The sequence below is a fragment of the Microcaecilia unicolor genome, chromosome 14 (genome assembly GCF_901765095.1).
Source record: "Microcaecilia unicolor chromosome 14, aMicUni1.1, whole genome shotgun sequence".
NCBI lineage: Eukaryota > Metazoa > Chordata > Amphibia > Gymnophiona > Siphonopidae > Microcaecilia > Microcaecilia unicolor.
Window position 1 is genome coordinate 12972649 of NC_044044.1, and position 21429 is coordinate 12994077.

The 21429-nt window shown below is 47.2% G+C and overlaps 1 protein-coding gene across 1 annotated transcript in view; it reads right to left on the reverse strand.

The window, feature by feature from the left end:
• Positions 1-21429, reverse strand: part of ACTL6B (actin like 6B) — a 52030-nt gene that overhangs the window by 18209 nt on the left and 12392 nt on the right. The window contains exons 5-8 of the mRNA XM_030187782.1: positions 14552-14649; positions 9877-9971; positions 3252-3358; positions 193-282 (exon numbers count right to left, since the gene is read on the reverse strand). Of these exons, the coding sequence (XP_030043642.1) occupies positions 193-282; positions 3252-3358; positions 9877-9971; positions 14552-14649 (390 nt within the window). The remainder of the gene's footprint in view (positions 1-192; positions 283-3251; positions 3359-9876; positions 9972-14551; positions 14650-21429) is intronic.

Sequence of the window (21429 nt, forward strand, 5' to 3'; positions counted from 1 at the left end):
GCGGTGCCACCGGCACCAGCCTTTTTACTACTGTGTCCCGCCTCTGAGGAAACAGGAAGTTACATCAAGAGGCGGGCCGCAGTGGGAGGCCGGTAGAAAAGAAACAGATAAGGTGAAGGGTTGAAGAGGGAGGGGAGAGTGCTTCTCCTGGAGCATGCTGCCTGAGGTCTGCGCAGGGCCCCTCTCACTTACATTACACATGTAATGGTGCCATGACTTGGAAACCTGGGGTAGTTTCTCCTTCTTTTTCCAGTTTGGGGGGGCACCTTCTCGAACAGCTTCCTGTAGACACAAACAGAAAGTACAGTTATAGCACCCAGAGAGCTCTTTCAGCCACCCCTGTGCAAGCAATGGGCCCTCAAACTGTCTGCTAGTATCTTTATTAAAGAAATCTTGTTACCGTCCCCTCCCCTTCCAACATTCGACTCCTGCACAGGAAAAAATGAGCTTTAGAAGACTGTCTAAGTCAAGGACAGCGTCACAGATTAAGGCAAAGAGAGATAAAGTGACCCACTCCAATATCACAGATTAAAAATGAGGCACTGATTCCTGTTTGCTAGCTTTATCCACAAGACATTCCACAAATCTGCTGAACTCTGCCTTCAGAAGACTGGAACTGGATCCCTGAACCTACAAGCTGAGCAGTTACCAGCTGTTTGGACTCAACCAGGAAGTTCTGGGGATGGGAAAAAAGCTAGAAACATGGGCAAAGTCAAGAGGAAAACTGAGCAAAAAGAAGACTTGCCAACCTTCATATAAAGGATGACACCTAATATTGAGAGATCTGGGTCCATCTCTGCAGCAAACCTAATTGGCATTTGTTAAGATACGGAACAGTTTCAAGTTAAAGCTCATTATACTGTAAAGCTTGCAATCGATTGTAAGGCCTCTAGGTGGCACTCTTCTGTTTTAGGGATTGAAGTATTGTGTGTGAGACACTTTCCCCCCAATATTTAGAGCTATTTATGTGGCCAGGGACAGCTCCTGGCTGGTTAAATAGCACTTAACTGGCTATCTGCGAATATTCACCACATCGCCAGCTATGTTTGGTGGCCAAATCGGGCCTCCAAAATAGCAGGCCCGTATTTGGCGGGTTTAAACTTAACCAGCCAGTGCTGAATATTGGCTTGGCCAGTTAAGTTTAAACCAGTCAAAAATAAACCAGGGGCCCTGTTTACAAAGGCGTGCTACCGTTCTTTAGCACACACTTATCTGCGTAGGCACCCTCAATGTTCCTATGGGCGCCTACACAGTTATCGCACGCTAAAAACGCTAGCACGCCATTGTAAACAGGGCCCCAGATATTCAATGTCAGTCAATGGAAGTGGCCCAGCATTGAATATCGGGGTTCACTGTTGACTGCAGGAGTTGGCCGGACTGCCTCCCGCGGTCTAAATATCAGCCGCTTTCTTTTCAGTTCCGTACTTACTGGAGATATGCTGTTTGTTTGCTTGTTTGCTTATTTAATTATTACATTTATACCCCACATTTTCCCGCACAATTTTGAGTTCAATGTGGCTAACAAGCAAGAGAGTCATTACAAATATTTTATTTATTTATTTGTTACATTTGTATCCCACATTTTCCCACCTATTTGCAGGCTCAATGTGGCTTACATAATACTGTAGGTGTACGCCCAGCCGGTAAAGAACAAATACAAAGTGGTATTATGGTGGAATAACATAAATGTGTTACAGACACTGTTCTAATTCTGTGACAATAAACCTTGTTAGTTTATTGGCTCTGTTGTCCTGGACTAAGAATCCTGGTGGTTTGCGTGTTGGGTCCGTGGATGCTTTCTATGAACTGTGCTTTATATAAAATAAAGGGACCCTTTTATACTAAGCTGCCTAGGCACCTACACACACGCAACATGCACCAATTTTGAACAACCACCCAGCTACCCCATGGCCAGGGTGATAATTTCATTTTTTACTCATGTCCACTGTGTGCACCGGAAAATGTCTGGCACGTGGCACTAACTGGGCAGTAATTGGCAGTGTATGCGCACTGACGATTACCATCCAGTTAACGCGTGAGACCTTACCAGTAAGTCAATGGGTGGTGGTAAGGTCTCAGGCCCAAAATAGATGCGTGCCAATTTTTACTTTGCTGCACGTTCATTTTTGGCAAAAAAAAGGCCTTTTTTGCAGGTGCGCTGAAAAGGGACATGCACGCATCCAATACATGCGTTTACACCAGCGCAGGTCTTTTTTCAGTGCACCTGCCAAAGAGGACCTCAAAATTCACAAACCCACACATATCAAGAAAGGAAAGCAAGATAAAGAACAGTAAATATAGAAGAGAATGCACGGCGAATTGAAAAAAAAAGGGCCCTGTTTACTAAGGTGTGATAGCGTTTTTAGCGTGGGCTAAAAATGAGCACGTGCTAATGCTAGAGACACTCGTAGGAATATATGGGTGCAGCGGCGTAGCAAGGGTGGGGCGGTGGGGGCGGTCCGCCCCGGGTGTACGCCGCTGGAGGGGTGCAGAGAGCAGCTGCACGCCTATCGGCTCCGCTGTTTCCCTGCTCCCTCTGCCCCGGAGCAGGGAGCCAGCGGAGCTGAGAGCCGCGTGGCTGCTCCCAGCAGCCAAGAATGCACCCCGGGGGGGGGGGGGGGGGTTGATGCGCTGGGGGGGATGTCATTGCACCAGGGGGAGGGTGTCGTGCTGCACCCGGGGGGTGGGGGTGCGCATCGGCGATCCGCCCCGGGTGGCAGCCGACCTAGGATCGTCACTGTATGGGTGTCTCTAGCGTTAGCACACGCTAAAAACGTTAAACGTGCCTACAGCGCGGCTTAGTAAATCGGGCCCAAAATAAATAAGGCATTAGTTATCAACTCACAGGAATTTTCTGAAAAGGAAAGATTTCAAAAACTTTCGAAAAACTAAGCAATCCTGTTGGGATCTTATATATTTCGGCAAGGAATTCTATCTTTTACTACCTTGTTCTTTGTCTCAAGCAGTAACAAGTTGAAAAACCCTGTACACTAAATAAAACCATGTTTTGGATTCCTACTGTGTCTTACTGGAACAAGCTCAGGGCACTGTTTACTAAGGCGTGTGCTTTTAGTATGCGCTAAACTTTAGCACGCGCTAACGCTAGAAACACCCATATATTCATGTGTGTATCTCTAGCATTAGCGCACGCTAAAACGCTAGCACTCCTACAGCTCAGCTTAGTAAACAGGGCCATCTATAACAGCATTAACCCTCCCCCCCCCCCCCCCAACAAACCTTTCCCCCGGTACCTTGGCCGCAATCATGTATGGAGGGACGATCTCAATGTTCATCTCCTGAAAAAGCTCCCGACATTGCATGGAAATGAAGTCACCAGCCAGCGGGGATTTTACAATGCCTGAGATATACAATAAAGCAAAACAAAAATGTGTAAATCTGTAAAGAAAACAAAATTGTTAAAAAAAACAGCAGAAGAAAAAGATAAACATTATAAAAAAAAAACAACCAAAACAAAACAGCAAAAGAGGCACAATCAAATCAGACATCAAATAAAAAAAAAAAAAAAAAGAACAGGAAAAATACACTCAATATTAACCAAAATAAAAACAAGCTCCTCTCCACCCCAAAAAAGTTGTAAAAATTATATAGCAACCCCTCCAGGAAAAAAAAAACCAGATTCAAGCAACCTCTTCCTCCCCCACCCCTACCAAATATGGGAAGACAAAGCAGCAAATAAAATAGGAATTTAAAATTAAAAAATCAGCTGAAACTAATTTTAGAAATAGTGAAAAGGTACAGTTGAGGAGCCGGTAAAGAGCAGGATTCGATTCCTGATTCAAGACTTCTCTCCGGATGAACCGGGGCTAGGAATGCTGCAGAGACTGTAAACATTCACTGCTAGGGAGGGAATCATAGTCATTTTGCAATAGTGACACCTAGAGGGCAATTCTATGACAGTATGCCTATAGCTAAAGTAGGAGTGTCCAATCTCAGTCCTCGAGGCTGCAATCCAGTCAGGTTTTCAGGAATGCCCCAATGAATTTACATGAGATCTATTTGCATGGACTGCCTCCATTGTATGCAAATAGATCTCTTGCATATTACATAAGTACATAAGTAGTGCCATACTGGGAAAGACCAAAGGTCCATCTAGCCCAGCATCCTGTCACCGACAGTGGCCAATCCAGGTCAAGGGCACCTGGCACGCTCCCCAAACGTAAAAACATTCCAGACAAGTTATACCTAAAAATGCGGAATTTTTCCAAGTCCATTTAATAGCGGTCTATGGACTTGTCCTTTAGGAATCTATCTAACCCCTTTTTAAACTCCGTCAAGCTAACCGCCCGTACCACGTTCTCCGGCAACGAATTCCAGAGTCTAATTACACGTTGGGTGAAGAAAAATTTTCTCCGATTCGTTTTAAATTTACCACACTGTAGCTTCAACTCATGCCCTCTAGTCCTAGTATTTTTGGATAGCGTGAACAGTCGCTTCACATCCACCCGATCCATTCCACTCATTATTTTATACACTTCTATCATATCTCCCCTCAGCCGTCTCTTCTCCAAGCTGAAAAGCCCTAGCCTTCTCAGCCTCTCTTCATAGGAAAGTCGTCCCATCCCCACTATCATATTCGTTGTGGAAATCCTGAAAACCCGACCTGGTGAGGGCCGGGGTTGGACACCTTTACTATAAAGGGAAAGTAGGTGCCTACTTTCCTTTATAGAATACTAGTAAAAAAGGCCCGTTTCTGACACAAATGAAACGGGCGCTAGCAAGGTTTTCCTCGGAGTGTGTATGTTTGAGAGAGTGTATGTGAGAGTGACTGTGTGTGAGAGAGAGAGAGTGAATATGCGAGTGTGTGTGTGTGTGAGAGAGAGAGTGAGTCTGGGTGCGAGTGTGTCTGTGAGAGAGAGAGAGTGTGTGTGCGAGAATGAGAGTGTGTGCATGAGAATGAGAGTGTGTGCAAGTGCGTTTGTGAGACACAGTGTGAGAGAGAGTGTGTTTCACACAGATACAGTGTGTGCAAAAGAGAGAGTGTGTGTGAGACACAGACTCTCTGTGAGACTGAGTGTATGAAACCAAGAGAGTGTGTGAGTGACTGTGTGACACATAGGGAGTGGATGTGAGACATAGAGTGTGTGAGAGACAGTGTGTGAGAGTGAGAAAGACATTGACTGTGAGAGAGAGTGTGTGTGTGTGACAGAGATACCTCCCCCCCCTCTAGTGTCAGCCCCCCCCCCCCCCCCCTCTCTGGTGTCTGAACGTTACTGTGCAGAACGCTGAGCTCTGGCTGTGCTTCAAGGAACTGACCAATCCTATTTAATAGAATGCACCTCCAACATTCTGAAGCCGAGAAACCTCGTGTGGTTGGTCACTTCTGCTTGTGACGAACCCGGAAGTACGTGATGTCAATTCAGGAGATGGATACAGAGAGCAGGAATGCCTCAGCCATGCAGTCAGCTTCAGAATGTTGGAGGTGCCTTTTATTATATAGGACTAGGATAACAGGTAAAATACATGCCTATAATTTAAGCATAAGCACACATTTATTTATTTATTTTGATTTTGCTCACACCTTTTCAATAGCACCCTGCCACAAAGCTGGTGTAAATGCATGGTCCTAAACTGCTAAAAAATACACGTCAATTATGGTATGTTATCATTTACAGGAATCTCTATAGTGAAACAGGGAAATCCAAACGTAATTAATAACTATTCAACCACTCAAGGAAGTTTGCACAATTAGTACCCTGAAGTTAAGTACTGTTGGTCTTTTAGTTCGCACCTTGATGGTCCTTGGGGTTGATAGTGGGGACTGACTGGTTTGGGGGGTTTTGAACAAGGGGTGGTCTTGTGCAGTCTACATTTTTCATTTGAGTCAGGTACAGTCTGTGTTTGTTTGGTGTCCCCCATTAGGTGATTTGTAGGGGAAAAAAGGTTGTTGTTTTTTTTTTTAAATCATTCGCTTTTCTCACTCATAGTGAGTTTTTGCTTTTGATTGGTCTCTCTCTCTTTTTTTCCTTACTGGAACCAATGATATTAATGGACTCCTAAACAGATAGTGGTTTTTCAACGCATTTGTATTTTTCCCTATCTGGAGATTTGAGGTTCCTAGTTGTATAATTGTTTAATTTTGGGGAGACACCCGCAAACTAATTGTGCAAACTTCCTTGAGTGGTTGAAATGTCATCATTTACGCACATAATGTTGCCCCGTTCACATTCCATCCAAGTGTACGCCCACCTGCAAACGGCACGCCATCACATTTAGGCATCTTTTGATAGAATAGTGCCCAGGGCCACCGAGAGGCCGGGCCCAGGGCCCTGCCCCCATGCCGCCCCCCCCCCCCCGAGGTTCTTGTCGTCGCCGCCGCCCCTCCGTCCACCTCCGGGCCGGGCCCCCATGAATTCAAATCATAGCGCCTCACCTCGACCTCGCTCCGTGTGAAAGAAGCGCAGCAGCGGCAGTCTGCAGATCGCCTCCCTTCGGGTCTTCCCTCCCTGTGTCCTGCCCTCGCGCAAGTTACCTCAGACGAGGGCGGGACACAGGGAGGGAAGGCCCGAAGGGAGTCGATCTGCAGACTGCTGCCGCTGCGCTTCTTTCACAAGGAGCGAGGTCGTGGTGAGGCGCTATGATTTGAATTCAGGGGGCCCGGCCCGGTGGTGGACGGATGGGGGCGGGTGGAGGGGACTGCGGCGCCGGGCCCCCCTTGGAGGCCCGGGGAATTTTGTCCCCCCCTGCCCCCCTCCTCTCGGCAGCCCTGATAATGCCTAGCTGGAATATTGGCATTTACACAAGTATGTGAATACGTGAGCATATATGAATACACTGATAATCAGATCATTTACACTTGTTCAAGATGCCTACAATGCAGCATATTCTTTATAGAATTACCCCCTCTAGTGGTCTAATTATAGGGACTATTATTGCAAGATTTCAGAAGCAGCCATGTTGTGTTGACCTTGCAATAACTTAACTAAGGCAATTTGAGAGGAGATATAAAGTAAGGGAAAACCAACCTCCAGGTACTTGCAAACGAAAGTTCATAGCACTGAATCTCACCCCCTGGCTTTGACTAAGCTGTAAACCCAAAGAAATAGGAGGAAGTTGCTGGCATCTCCTCTCAAAAGATGCCAAGTTACCCAGATCCAGGCTGGAGATTTGGAGGCAGTCCTGGATTTCTAGCCACCCCATTATAATGCATTATGGGGCTTGAAACACTGATTTCAATGGGCAGGATCAGGCACTACAAATCCCATACTGCTTCGGGATATAAGTTCAAAACCAGGACTTTTCAGATAGCTCATTGTAGGTTTAACCCTGATCTAAGATCACTAGCCATTCCTAGGTTAGATCATACAGGTCCCAGGATTAGGGTTACCATATGGCTCCAGAAAAAAAAGAGAATAGCTTGAGCCAGTCTGGATTTCACTTCCATTGAAAGCAATGAAAGTAAAACCTGGACTGGCTTAATCTGTCCTCTTTTTTCTGGAAACATATGGTAACTCTACCCAGAATGCATTGTGAAATTTGCAGTCTCTGCTGCATCCAGTTTGAAATCAGCATCACAGGAAACAGAATGCATCAAGGATGATGGAGGGAGGAAGAGCCACAAAACCAGCCTCCAGTCCCGTGCCCCCCCCCCCACCCCCCATCTTCCATTTGAGAATCAGATCAATATAACCTCTCTGCTAAGCTAGACTAGTTCAAGACTTCCTGAACCAGTTCCTTTATCTTCATAGTCAGTGTAGTTTTCAGGATATCCACAATGAATATTCGTGAAAGAGATTTGGATTCACTGCCTCCACTGCATGCAACTCTCTCTGGAGTGTGATAGCCGGAGGGGATCAGCATGGGTGAAAGCGGACAAGCAGGACTGGAGGAAGGGTCACAGAATGGACCAGGGATGGGGAGAAAGTGAGGCAAGGAGGACTGAGGAAAAGAATGAAAATGGGCAAAGATGTGAGGAAGAGCAGGGCTGATGCTGGGGGAGGAATATTTCCTTCCTTCCCCAAACCGAATAACCCCTTCCCCTGATCACAGATTCACGCCCCTCTACCTCTGAGGTATGCATGGGGATGGGGACTACAGGAAATCTAAAGGGATGCTAGCAATATGATGGGGATGGGGTGGGGATGGAAAATGAATTGACTGGGGATAGGGTAGGCATGGAGACTAGATGATGTCCCTGTGTACGCCTCTGCTTGGAAATCCTGCCCCCAGCACGTCAGTTGCAGGACAAAATAACCGAGGAAAATAGAACAGATCTGAGCTCTGGCTCTCTAGATGGTTTATTATTTTTACATGGTTTGAAATGATGGACTGCAAGAACATTATAGATTTTGATATTTAAAAAAACAATGTTAATAAAAATATGCTGTTCTTGCATATTTAACAAAAGTAATGTCTATTGTTTTGTGTTAAATTTTAACAAGTTATAGGATGCATTTTACATTTTGTTTAAATTTATTTAAATGCAGGTTGGGGGCTAGGGCGGGGATGGAGACCAGATTTCGTCTCCATGCCCACCTCTATTTTTTCCCCCCAGAGCCCAGAAGGTCTCCCAGGCCCGATCCCAGATCTTCCCTCCATATCACTCCTATCTTCTCTGATCTCACTCACTCTCTCCCGCCTCCTCTTGTCCTCTGTCTTCATCCCTTAAATCCCCTCTCAATTTTCTTCTCACCATCTTTAAGAATCCTTTCTTTCTTTCTTTCTTTCCCTATCCTCAAGATCTTCTGTCTGTGACAACACCTGAGAACCCCTTCCCCCAACTAAAAAAAGCCAAATAAATTATGCAGATACTGGAGTCAGGTTGAAAGCTACTTTATTTTACATTATTTAATACAGAAAATGTGAACATTTATGCCAATACGTCACTGAATTTTCTAATTCTTGCCACAGAATCTACCCTTGAGCTACCAGAGGAAACTGGGGGATCTTAGAAAGGCATAACATATACCTCCAGGTGTTTGGGGGTGGAACCAAGACTGGGTGTATCTGCTTCTAAGACATGGAATTATCTGATCACCCTCGTCTGGACCTCAGATCTGATTTTCAGGATATCCACGATGAGTATTCATTGGATGTATTTACATATATACGGTCTTAAATACGAAAAACCTAATTTCCAGAGTTCGACTTCCTTGAAAACCTGAGGCTGGAGTCATCTGTGTCCCTGTAAGTCCAGAGCTGTGAATCCGCACCCTAGACCCCCTCCCCCAAGATATTCAGCCGGTGGCAGGCAGCGCGGTTAGCTGCTGCCGCCAGCACTAACCCCTGGATATTCAATGGTGGGCACTGAATGGTTTCAGTTTTGGCTGCAGCAACTTAACCACCTAAGCGAATATTCAATGCTAGCCAGTTAAGTTAATAGCGGTTAAAAATAGGCTATTTAAGCAGCCTATCTTACTGCTCAACTTAGCCAGTTTAGCGCTGAATATTCACCCTTAGCCAGCCAGAGCCGTCGAGAGCCAGAGCCAGACCCGGGGCAGGGCCACCGCCACTGCCCCTGATGTCCCGCCCTGCCCCTCGGGCCGCCGCCCTCCATTCGGGCAGCCGTAGTCTCCCTTACCTTCCTACGTCTTCTCTTCTCCTCCCTCGGACCATCACTCTTGCTGCTCCTGTGTGCCGGGACCTGGGTTATCGCGTTAACGCAATCACCCAGGTCCCGACATACAGGAGCAGGAGAGAGACAGACCCCGGCGCCGGGCCCCCCTTGGAGGCCGGGCCCAGGGAATCTTGCTACCCATTCACCCCCTTCTTGGCGGCCCTGTAGCCAGCTAAGTCACACGACACAGCTGATTAGCGGCTAGCCGCTAAGCACTAACATTTAGCAGAGATGAGCTGTTCCTGGCCGGTTAAATAGCGAATATCGGAACCAAACTGTCCAAACAGATGCAACGCACCTACCTTGCTGCAGAACATAACCATCATGCACTGGGATGGCTGTGGTGTGGGTAGCTCCACTGTCCAGTACTAGCCCAGTAGAGCGTCCATTTGCAAAGCTCAGGGAAGAAGGGGTTAAGGAACGAAGGTGGAAAAGACCCCTCTCTTGGTTAAATGTTCAATACCTTTCACTTCCTGGGACATTTGCTGCCAACTCTCCCCTAAGAGTTACCATATGGCTCCCATTCTGTCCACCACCCTGCTATCATCAGGAATCCTCCACCTTCATGGACTCTTCCCTTATACCCTCTTTTCTATGTCTTATCAAGGATCCTGCCCCTTGCAAGGCCTGTCTCTTTACTGTCTCCAACCTGCTTGGAAACCTTACTTCTTCCCACCGAGCTGTCATCTCTCCAAAGTGATTAAGTCTGCCCATACAATGACGGGGATGAAGCTCACCTCTGTACCAGGGTATGTTGGAAATGATTTCTCCCCTAATTAAAGAAAAAAAAGAACTGTCCCAAGAAATCGAAATCACTGTTATATTTAATAAAAATGTGCCAAGTATGGGGCAATCAAGCCATTGTGACATCACTGATGAGGTTGGTCCTTAGGCATTAGTGGAATGAGGCGCTGTGACATCACAATATCAGCTCTGGTTGCGAGATACTGAAACTCTTCATACTAAGGAGGAAGTGATCAATGTGGGTTACTGTTAAGATGGGTTATTTTACTGTTAGGTGGATCCGAGGAGGATGTCAAAGGGTCTTATTAGAAAACAGCTAAAAGAAGACCCAACAAGGCTCTGTTTCGGCACAAAAGGCCTGCCTCAGGGGTCTGATGAATCTCTGATGCAGGGGCATAGCCAGACCGGCGGGAGGGGGGTCCAGAGCCCGAGGTGAGGGGGCACATTTTAGCCCCCCCATTGCCGACTTTGCCTCCCCCCCCGCCGCCGGTCCCCCCCCCAGTCATTGCCGACTTTGCCCCTCCCCCTGCCACCGACCCTCTCGACCCCCCTCCCGCCGCCAACCCGCCGTCACCTACCTTTGCTGGCAGGGGACCCCAACCCCCGCCAGCCGAGGTCCTCTTCTTCTCGCAAAAGGCTTCCTTCTGTTTCTGACATTCTGCACGTTGGCCAGCAAAGGCAGGCGACGGCGATGGCGGGTTGATGGCAGGAGGGGGGGTCGGGCGGGTCATCGGCAGAGGGGTCCAGGGCCAAATCTATGGGGGTCCAGGCCCCCCTGGCCCCACGTAGCTACGCCACTGCTCTGATGCTATGGCAGAAATGCTTAACAATGAGAGTGTTGTCAAAATCCGGTTGGACGACCATTGCTGTTCAGTGCTCCTGTTCCATTGAGGATATCACAAGGATTCAACAGCCAGGATTTTGACGACACTCTTGTTGTTAAGCATTTCTGCCATAATATCAGAGATTCACCAGACCCCTGAGGCAGGCCTTTTCTGCCGAAACACGGCCGTGTCGAGTCGTCTTTTAGCTGTTTTCCAATAAAAGACCCTTTGACATCCTCCTCGGATCCACCTCACTGTTTTGTTTGTTGCTCACGTTCACGTGAGGTTTGCGCCTCCTTTTCGCTTGTCTTATTTTACTGTTAACCAGGACCACCGAGAGACAGAGCAGGGTCGCCACAGATGCCGCCGCCCCCCTACAAACACGCGAGCCACAGTCGCTGCCACCGCCCCCTATCTTCCTGCGTCTGCTCTTCCCTCGGTCTGTCACTCCCCTGCTCCTGTGTGCCGGGACGGGACTAGGCTATCATGTTAACACAATCACCTGAGACCCAACACACAGAAAGAGGAGAGACAGATCCGGTGCCGGAGCCCCCCCCCCCCCCCTTGGATGTTTGGCACGGGGAATCTTGCAGCCCCCCCTCTTGGCAGCCCTGCTGTTAACCTCAGTTATTAGTAAGTAGATCTCATTGCATAAAATGGATCCTGTGGTAACCCACATTGATAACTTCCCCCCTTGGTAGATTCACAACAAGCAGCCAAAGAGAATCTCCCTAGAATATTCCTTGCTGAATAAGGCCTTTATACTATGCGGGTTTTCCTCAAGAGTCTCCCCCGGCCCCCCCCCCCAGCATAGCCCCTATCTTTATTCTTTCCCATCCAGTTTTTATCAGTTCCTTTGTTCTGGCTTCAGCTTCTCCCCTCCTCTTCACTGTGAACCTTTTCTTCTCAACTATAACAACAATGAGGTTTCCTCAGTTCAAAAATCCCCACCTCAGACCTCAGCGGTGCAACTCGAATAACAATACTTTTTCATTAACGAGTCTTATGCCCTCACCTTGTCATGGGTCACTTAGGAGTGCATGTTCATTATTTCATTGATATCTTTGCTGATCTTCAAAATCTGACAATCATTTATCATTTTTCTTTAAATGTCAAAAGCGATATATATATACACACATCTTTTAAATGTAGTGTGTGATCTTTAACTCAGGGGTACGTCATCCTTTTCTTCTTAAAGCAGTGGCCGGTCCAAGGCCCTTGCAGCCACAGCACTTTCTTGTGAAGGCACAGGAACAAGAGAATGAGTCAAGAGGTGCTTTGCTCCCAATCCAGTGGTAGAACTATCCAGGGCTGCTGAGAGACTAGACCGGGCCCAGGGCAAGGCCGCCCTGCCTCTGCCTCCCCCCCCCCCCCCCACCGCTGCCGCCCCCCCTGTTGCTCCCCCTGCCACTGCCACCCCGTCGCTCCCCCCCGCTGGTGCAGTCCGCGGTCTCACCTACCTGCCTCCACGGCTCCGGGCCCCCTGCATTCAAGGCGGCAGTCGCAGATCGCCTCTCTTCGGGCCTTCTCTCCCTGTGTCCCGCCCTCGTCTGATGTAACTTCCGGTTTCTGTGAGGGTTGGGACACAGGGAGGGAAGACCTGAAGAGAGGCGATCTGCGACTGCCGCTTCGAATGCAGGGGGCCCGGAGCCGAGGACGCAGGCAGGTGAGACCGGGAACTGCAGCACCGGTGGCCTGACCCCGGCGTTGGGCCCCCCTTGGAGGCCCGGGGAATTGTGTCCCCCCTGCCGCCCCTCTCGACGGCCCTTGAACTATCCCATCCCTGCCAGCTTCTGTACAGAACACAGGATCTGAGAAAGCAGCAACTGCTGCCAGAGGGGCCAATGCAGCAGTTAGTGCGACGTCTGTGTACAAGTTTCTGGATGCCCAGTGCAGAAAAGGATTTTGCACTGCAGCTAACCCTGTGCAAAACCTTGAGTCAGAAACCAGCACACAGCATAGTAAAATGAATGGTAATGAGGCTATTAACTATTCCACACCAATGCAGATAAGTATGCAGAAGACTTTAAGGTAACAACAGCACAAGAACTTCAACGCCAGGTCTGAGTAGGAGTAGAAAGGTTGGCTCATTCTTCTGCAGTAGTGTCTGTGAGGACTTAATACCAGTTTCTTGTTTCTGCTATAACCATAACAGTATCCGCCATTTTTAATGACAGATGGGAGGTTTCAGTTCTGCGCATTGGTCCAAGTAGTGGTGGGTCTACTCACTTTGGACTCATGCCTACCCAGAAGCGATGTGGCTGGTGGAGATCCCCAAGCCCCTCCCCCCCCCCCGCAGCTGAAGACTCCTGGCATCTCTCCCTCCAGGAGATCGAGGGGTCACTTACCTCCACTCCCCCAACCACCTCCCCAGTACCTTTAAATCTGCAACTTCCTGTTCGCAGGACCAGGCAATTGCATCTGGCACAAGCAAGGGGTATAAGTTGCTGCTCGCTACTGGATAAGACCTAAGAAATGTTTGTGATGCTGATATTCAATGGTGGACTGAGAGTACTCTGCCCCCCCCCCCCCCCCCCCCACTGCTGCTGCCACCCCTCCACACATGCTACCACCACCTCCCACATGCTACTGCCACCCCTGCAGCCCTTACCTTCCTCCAAGTCCAGCATGTCCTCTGATCTCCCCTTCTACCCTCTGCATGCCCAGCGTGGCCCTCTGACTCCCCTTTCCCACCTTCTTCCAAGCTGCTGCTGTCCACAGCGGCTCCACAGGTTAAAATGACGTCTGTGACCTCTCATGGTAGTCTCGCGAGAGTTCGCAGCCACCATTTTAAACCGCAGAGCCAGCACAGGACACAGGCAGAGGCGGGGTCAGAGAAACGTCACTTCGCCAGGGTGCCTGTAGTTTGCAGTGGCAGCAGCAACGGCAGAGACGGGCAAGGGCAACCGGGCAGAGCCTCTGGGCCCCCTGGAGCCTCTGGGCCCTCAGGCACTGCCCAGTTGCCCGAATGGTCAGTCCACCCCTGTTGATATTCTGTCCACAGAATAACAGTCCTGTGCGCATCTTGTGCGCATACATCTGGTTTTGCTCGACTTGATTAGCACACAAGTTCTGTGTGCTTCAAACTGGTGTATGATTAGCTTACTGCACCTGCGAACAAAACTTCAGCGTTAGGTTCATGTTACAAGCCGAGGACTCAGCCATCGGTTCATGGCTTTCTGCATCAGGCCCCTCAGTCCCTCATATAAATGCCTCCACAATGTGTCACTTCTCCTACCAATGGGTCACTGCCATCTCTGCTGCAGTTAGGCCTTGGACCAGCCCCTGCTTTAGGAAGAAAAGATATGGGGAGAGGAGGGGAGGTCGTGAAGGGAAGAAAGTCCAAGAGGGAGGGACTATTTGATTATGGTGAAGATGAAGACCTTAGGTAGAGGGTGTGGAAGGATACGCTGTGAGCACAGCAGTTTTACAGAGGAAGAAAGCCGCAATGTTATAATGTTCAAACATCAGCTCTGTCAGTTTTTCTCGCTTGGCCCTCGTGTTCCACTGGGAAAAAATGAAAAAAAAAAAGGGAAACATTAGGCTTTTTAACAATTAACTTTGTTAATACAGTAACAAGGGAGACAGAACGTAGAAAACAACAATCTGTTTCTGTTTTTGTGGGTCTGACGTCCAGAAACAGAATGAAGCCTTGCACTGGAAAAAGAGGACCTCAGCTGGCAGGGGTTGGGGTCCCCAACCAGCAAAGGTAGCCGACGGTGGCAGCGGGGGAGGGTTGGCAGCGGGAGGGGGGTTGAGAGAGGGTTGTCGGCGAGGGGGGGGGTCAAAATTGGTGGTGGTGGCGGTGGGAGCGGGGGGGGGGGGGGTCAATGTCGGGGGGGGTCGGCGGCGCCGGTGGGGGCTAAAATGTGCCCCCTCACCTCGGGCTGTGGACCCCCCTCCCACCGAAGTCTGGCTATGCCCCTGGTCTGCAGTGGGTTAAGATTTTGGGGAACCAGGTTCAATTCTCTCTGCAGCTCCATGTGACCCTGGGCAAGTCACTTAGCCTTCCTTTGCCCCAGGTACAGTATACTTAGATTGTGAACCAAAAGAAAAAAAAGCAGATCAAAAAAGACAAAAAAAAAATGGAACAGGAGGGTAACAGAAGAAGTGTTACCCTCCTGTTCCATTTTTTTGTCTTTTTTAATCTGCTTTTTTTGGTTTGCTATTTCTGTGACAGATCTTTGCCTTTTTTTGTTTCTGTCTACTTAGATTGTGAGCCCATCAGGCACAGTGCAAGTACCTGAATAGTTACATGTAAACCACCTTGATTTGTGCTTCAATAGAAGGCAGTATATCAAAAACTGATAGACTTAGTACATATTTAAAACAAATAGGAGGCAATAATTTTTCACTCATTGTATAGTACCCTTTCAGTACCCTTCTCCACCACCGCCAACTCCAGGCTCCGCCCTTTCTGTCTTGCCTCACCCCAAGCTTGGAATAAACTCCCTGAGCCCATACGCCAGGCCCCCTCCCTGCCCATCTTCAAATCCTTGCTCAAAGCCCACCTCTTCAATGACGCCTTCGGCACCTAACCACTACACCTCTACTCAGGAAATCCAGACTTCCCCAACTTGACATTTCGCCCGTTAGATTGTAAGCTCCTTTGAGCAGGGACTGTCCTTCTTTGTTAAACTGTACAGCGCTGCGTAACCCTAGTAGCGCTCTAGAAATGTGAAGTAGTAGTAGTAGTTAAGCTCTGGAATTCATTGCCGGTGTAAAAAAGGCTTGGACAAATTCCTGGAGGAAAAGTCCATACACTGTTATTAAGGCAGACCTGGGGAAAGCCATCGCTTAACCCTGGGGTTAAGTAGCATGCAATCTTGTTACTTTTGGGGACTCTATACAAAGCAGATCGTAGATAAACCAAAGAGATATTTTATTAATATGATAAAGATAAAATATGTATACAATAGCCCGACACAGGCCGTGTTTCGCCCAACTGGGCTGCTTCAGGGGCTAAAAAAATATAAAAAATAATAATAAATAATAAATAACAAATCTAAACATCTAGATAAAATCATATATCAATAATATTATAAAATAATATCATAGAAATAATATAAATTTACAAAGACAACATTAAAATACAATAAAATGCAAACTTGTACTATCGAGAGCCAAATACCAATGAAGCTATGGCATAAAAGTGTACAGTATTAAGATCCCACAGGCTCGTTATTCAAATCTTAACAGTGGCTAATATATCTGCAACATACATATTTACATATATATTATAGGAGTCCAGAAACATCTAGAGAAAACACACAGAAAATGCATATAAATGATTATAATTATGAACACAAAAGTTTACTAGACACCAGACAGCCATCTCAAATAATATATTGTAAAGGACACCCACCTAAAGAGTGGTTCTTCACTACCAAACAAAAGATATGCTTGGTAAGAGCAACTAAAAACATAAAGAAAAAAATAAAGAATGAATAAAAAGGATTATAGAAAAGTATATAATATAAAGATATCATGAAAAAATATATGTAGAGACTCACGTGTATGAGCAATAATCTGAAAAAAACGGCTCCTCCAGAGACGCAAAAACAAATGGTTATAGGCCTGCATAAAATGTAAGTAAAGGACTATATAATTGATTGGCCATATCATAATATATATGTAAATATGTATGTTGCAGATATATTAGCCACTGTTAAGATTTGAATAACGAGCCTGTGGGATCTTAATACTGTACACTTTTATGCCATAGCTTCATTGGTATTTGGCTCTCGATAGTACAAGTTTGCATTTTATTGTATTTTAATGTTGTCTTTGTAAATTTATATTATTTCTATGATATTATTTTATAATATTATTGATATATGATTTTTATCTAGATGTTTAGATTTGTTATTTATTATTTATTATTATTTTTTATATTTTTTTAGCCCCTGAAGCAGCCCAGTTGGGCGAAACACGGCCTGTGTCGGGCTATTGTATACATATTTTATCTTTATCATATTAATAAAATATCTCTTTGGTTTATCTACGATCTGCTTTGTATAGTTTCCACCTTGGAGTTTGCAGATCGTCTGCCCCTTTGTTTTCTTGGACTTTTGGGGACTCTGCCAGGGACTTGTAACCTGGACTGGCCACTGTTGGAGACAGGATACTAGGCTAGATGGACCCTTGGTCTGACCCAGTAGGGCAACTCTTATGTTCTTATGCTCATAAACAGGGTATGTGGATGACAGATGGAGTAAGAAAGCAAGCAAGCAAGCAGAGAAACTCACCCCCTGCCCTTCTCATTAACAGGAAAACAATATAACCATTGGAATTAGAAAGACCAACTTGTCTGAACAGGCTGTACAAGGGGAAACTGGTTCCCAGAGCAGGAAGCTTGGCATATTTTAAAGAAAATTCTTCAACAGTTCAAAAAATGCACAAAAATAATAAAAAAAAATATTAATTTACACTCAAAGAACCAACTTTGAACCAAACTGTAACCATAAAATACAAAACATTTTAAAACCCAAAAGGCATCAAAATTAGGAAGGTTAGCCCATCTAAACCTAATTAAAACTGAGAAATGTATCCAGCATAGGAAGGGAGTGAGAGGTACTAGGATGGAGAGGGAAGGTCTGTATGTGTGAGACAGTGAGAGATACTGGGATGGAGAGGGAAGGTCTGCATATGTGAGACAGTGAGAGGTACTGGGATGGAGAGAAGGTCTGTATATGTGAGACAGTGAGAGGTACTGGGATGGAGAGGGAAGGTTTGTACTGTATATGTGAGACAGTGAGAGGTACTGGGATGGAGAAGGAAGGTTTTTATATGTGAGACAGTGAGAGATACTGGGATGGAGAGAAGGTCTGTATATGTGAGACAGTGAGATATACTGGGATGGAGAGGGAAGGTCTGTATATTGAGACAGTGAGAGATACTGGGATGGAGAGAAGGTCTGTATATGTGAGACAGTGAGAGATACTGGGATGGAGAGGGAAGGTCTGTATATGTGAGACAGTGAGAGATACTGGGATAGAGAGGGAAGGTCTGTATATGTGAGACAGTGAGAGGTACTAGGATGGAGAGGGAAGGTCTGTATATGTGAGACAGTGAGAGATACTGGGATGGAGAGGGAAGGTTTGTATATGTGAGACAGTGAGAGGTACTGGGATGGAGAGAAGGTCTGTCTGTGTATTATAGACAGTGAGGGGCACTGGGATAAGGACCAAAGGTCTGTATCTGGGACAAGAAGGGACTGATGGTCAGTGGGGTGGGGAGTTACGGGTCTAAATCTCAGACATAGGTGGAATTTGCTTGCTTACTTTGGGGTGGGGTGCATGGAAAGGGAGGTCTTACTGATGGTCAGGGAGGAGGCCAATTCAGCATCAGAACCTGGAGCATTTGGAGGGATACTCTCTCCCTCACTTTCCCGAACTTCAACTATAATCCCAGACAAGGAGGGTCTGATGGCAGGAAAATGGGGAGGGAGACTCTCTAGATGGGAGAAGAAAGTGTAATGATAAGAGTATGGATGGACAATAGGTTCTAGGCTAGTAATAAAAGAGGAAAGTTAGGTCAAGGGATCTGAATTGGAAGCTTCTGCAGTAGGCCTTAAAAGAAATATCAAGAGGACTTATAAAAGAACTTTCCAGCCATCTCTTCAAAATAAATCTCTAATGTCAAGAGCCAGGAGAAGGCTAGTGATACGCTGCACTCTGCTGGCCTTGGGGTTTTCTTTCTGGATACCAGCCGCTTGAAAAAGAAGATATCCAGCCCAGTGGCGTAGGTACGTGGAGCCACGGGGGCCTGGGCCCCCCCAAAAAATTTTTCTCTGGGCTCCTGGTTTTGCAGGCGGGGGTCCCCAACCCCCGCCAGCTGAAGCATTGTCCAGCGCCGGTCTCTGGCGCCACTGTTTTGCCTGCCCTGCTCTGTCTTCCCCTCGCATCTGGCACGCTCCTTTTAGTGAAACTGAGCATGCTCAATTTCACTAAAAGCAGTGTGCAGGACGTGAAGGGAAGACAGAGCAGGGCAGGCAACAAGGTGACGCCAGAGACCGGCGCTGGACAACACTTCCGCTGGCAGGGGTTGGAGACCCCACCAGCCAAGGTATTTGCTGCGGCAGTGGGTGGGAAGCGGCAGGGCAGTGGGGGGTGACGGCGGGGCAGAACAAAATGTGCCCCCCCCCCACCTCGGGCTCTTGTCCCCTCCCACTGGGAAGTCTGGCAATAACCCTGATCCAGCTTCCTGCAGAGAGACCAGAAGGAGGAGCCATTGAAGAAAAGACTGCAGCTGAGAAGTGGCACAAAGAAGATTTTTACTCCTGGCCAGAGTGAGGAGACTTCCATTCAAAGAGGAGGGCAAGAGACATATTTATCGGGAATTGATAAGTATAAGCATTGTGTGATAAGCGTGGGTTACAATGACGGGCATTTTCGAAAGGGACGTCCAATTTGAACATCCTTGCAAAACAGCAAAATCTCGTATTTTCGAAACAAGATGGACGTCCATCTTTCGTTTCAAAAATACTGTCAGGGACATCCAAATCCTTAAATTTCGCCTTCCCTAGATTTGGACATCCCTAGATATGGACGTTTCTGATTTTCGGCGATTTTTGAAACCAAAGACGTCCATGTCAAAAACGACCAAATGCAAGCCATTTGGTCATGGGAGGAGCCAACATTTGTAGTGCAGTGGTCCCCCTGACATGCCAGGACACCAACCGGGCACCCTAGGGGGCACTGCAGTGGACTTCAGAAATTGCTCCCAGGAACATAGCTCCCTTACTTTGTGTGCTGAGCCCCCCAACACCCCCCCCCAAAAACCCACTACCCTCAACTGTACACCACTACCATAGCCCTTACGGGTGAAGGGGGGCACCTAGATGTGGGTACAGTGGGTTTGTGGTGGGTTTTGGAGGGCTCGCTGTTTCCTCCATAAACGTAACAGGTAGGGGGAGGATGGGTCTTGGTCCACCTGTCTGAAGTGCACTGCATCCACTAAAACTGCTCCAGGGACCTGCATATTGCTGTCATGGACCTGAGTATGACATCTAAGGCTGGCACAAAATATTTTTAAAGATGTTTTTTGAGGATGGGAGGGGGTTAGTGACCACTGGGGGAGTAAGGGGAGGTCATCCCCGATTCCCTCCAGTGGTCATCTGGTCATTTCGGGCACCTATTTGTGCCTTAGTCGTAAGAAAAACAGATCCGGGTGAAAATGTCCAAGTGCTTGTCAGGGACGTTCTTGTTTTTTTCGATTATGGGTCAAAGACGTCCAAGTGCTGGGCACACCCAAGTCCCGCCTTTGCTATGCCTCCGACATGCCCCCTTGAACTTTGACCATCCTTGCGATGAAGTGCAGTTGAAGACGTCCTAAATCGAGCTTCGATTATACCGATTTGGATGTCCCTGGGAGAAGGACATCCATCTTCCGATTTATGTCGAAAGATGGACGTCCGAATGTATCCTTTATTCATGTAATAATTAAACATGGTTACCTTATCTATTCCAGTATCTGTGGGTTTCAGTGTATCCTTGCTCCTGTACACACCCAAACCTCATTCCACGAGGCACTTGCTAACATCATAATGAATCCCACAGATAATTTCCTTTACAAAGGAACTAAAGGGTGGAAAGATGGGGAGGGAGGTTTTGTCTAAGAGTGAGGAGCTGAGGGATGGCGAGGGAGTGCCTATATCTGGGTCAAGAAAAGACTGAGGGATAGTGGGATGGGAACGGATTTTAAAAATAGCCACTTTATTGAATTTTTGGTTTCTTCCTGCTCCTCTGGATTTTATTTCAATGAAGGCTGGCCTTCATTGGGCAATGGTGTCATGATTTTTCATTTGAAATCACCTGTGGAGTTTCCTCTATTTCGGACTCCCCCTCATCTGTGGAGTTTCCTCTATTTTTTGCCCCCCGCCCCCGCTCCCACTTACCTAACCCACCCATTGCGGTAATGTTCCTTAACCAGGGCTCGCATTCTTTGACTCGCTCTGGAATCTGGTTTTTGCGCACCCTAATATCAGCCAGTAGGTGTCACTGTTGAGTGAAGGCTCAGCTTCCTTTGCCATCCCATCCTCCCCTCCTCAGGAGCTGTGAGCACTGCTGCTGCCACACCACACCAGCCTCAGCCTCAGCCTCATGGAGTAGAATGTGATCCCAGATAGTAAACCTTGATGATCTGATAACTGATATATTTGCAAACACATTAGCTCAGAAAGAGGCATCACACTTCCTGGTTGGTTCATTTCTTGGAAGAGAAGGTAATAAAAGTGAGACATTGACAAGAAACAGCACTGAGATGGATATATGAAATGAGAAGATG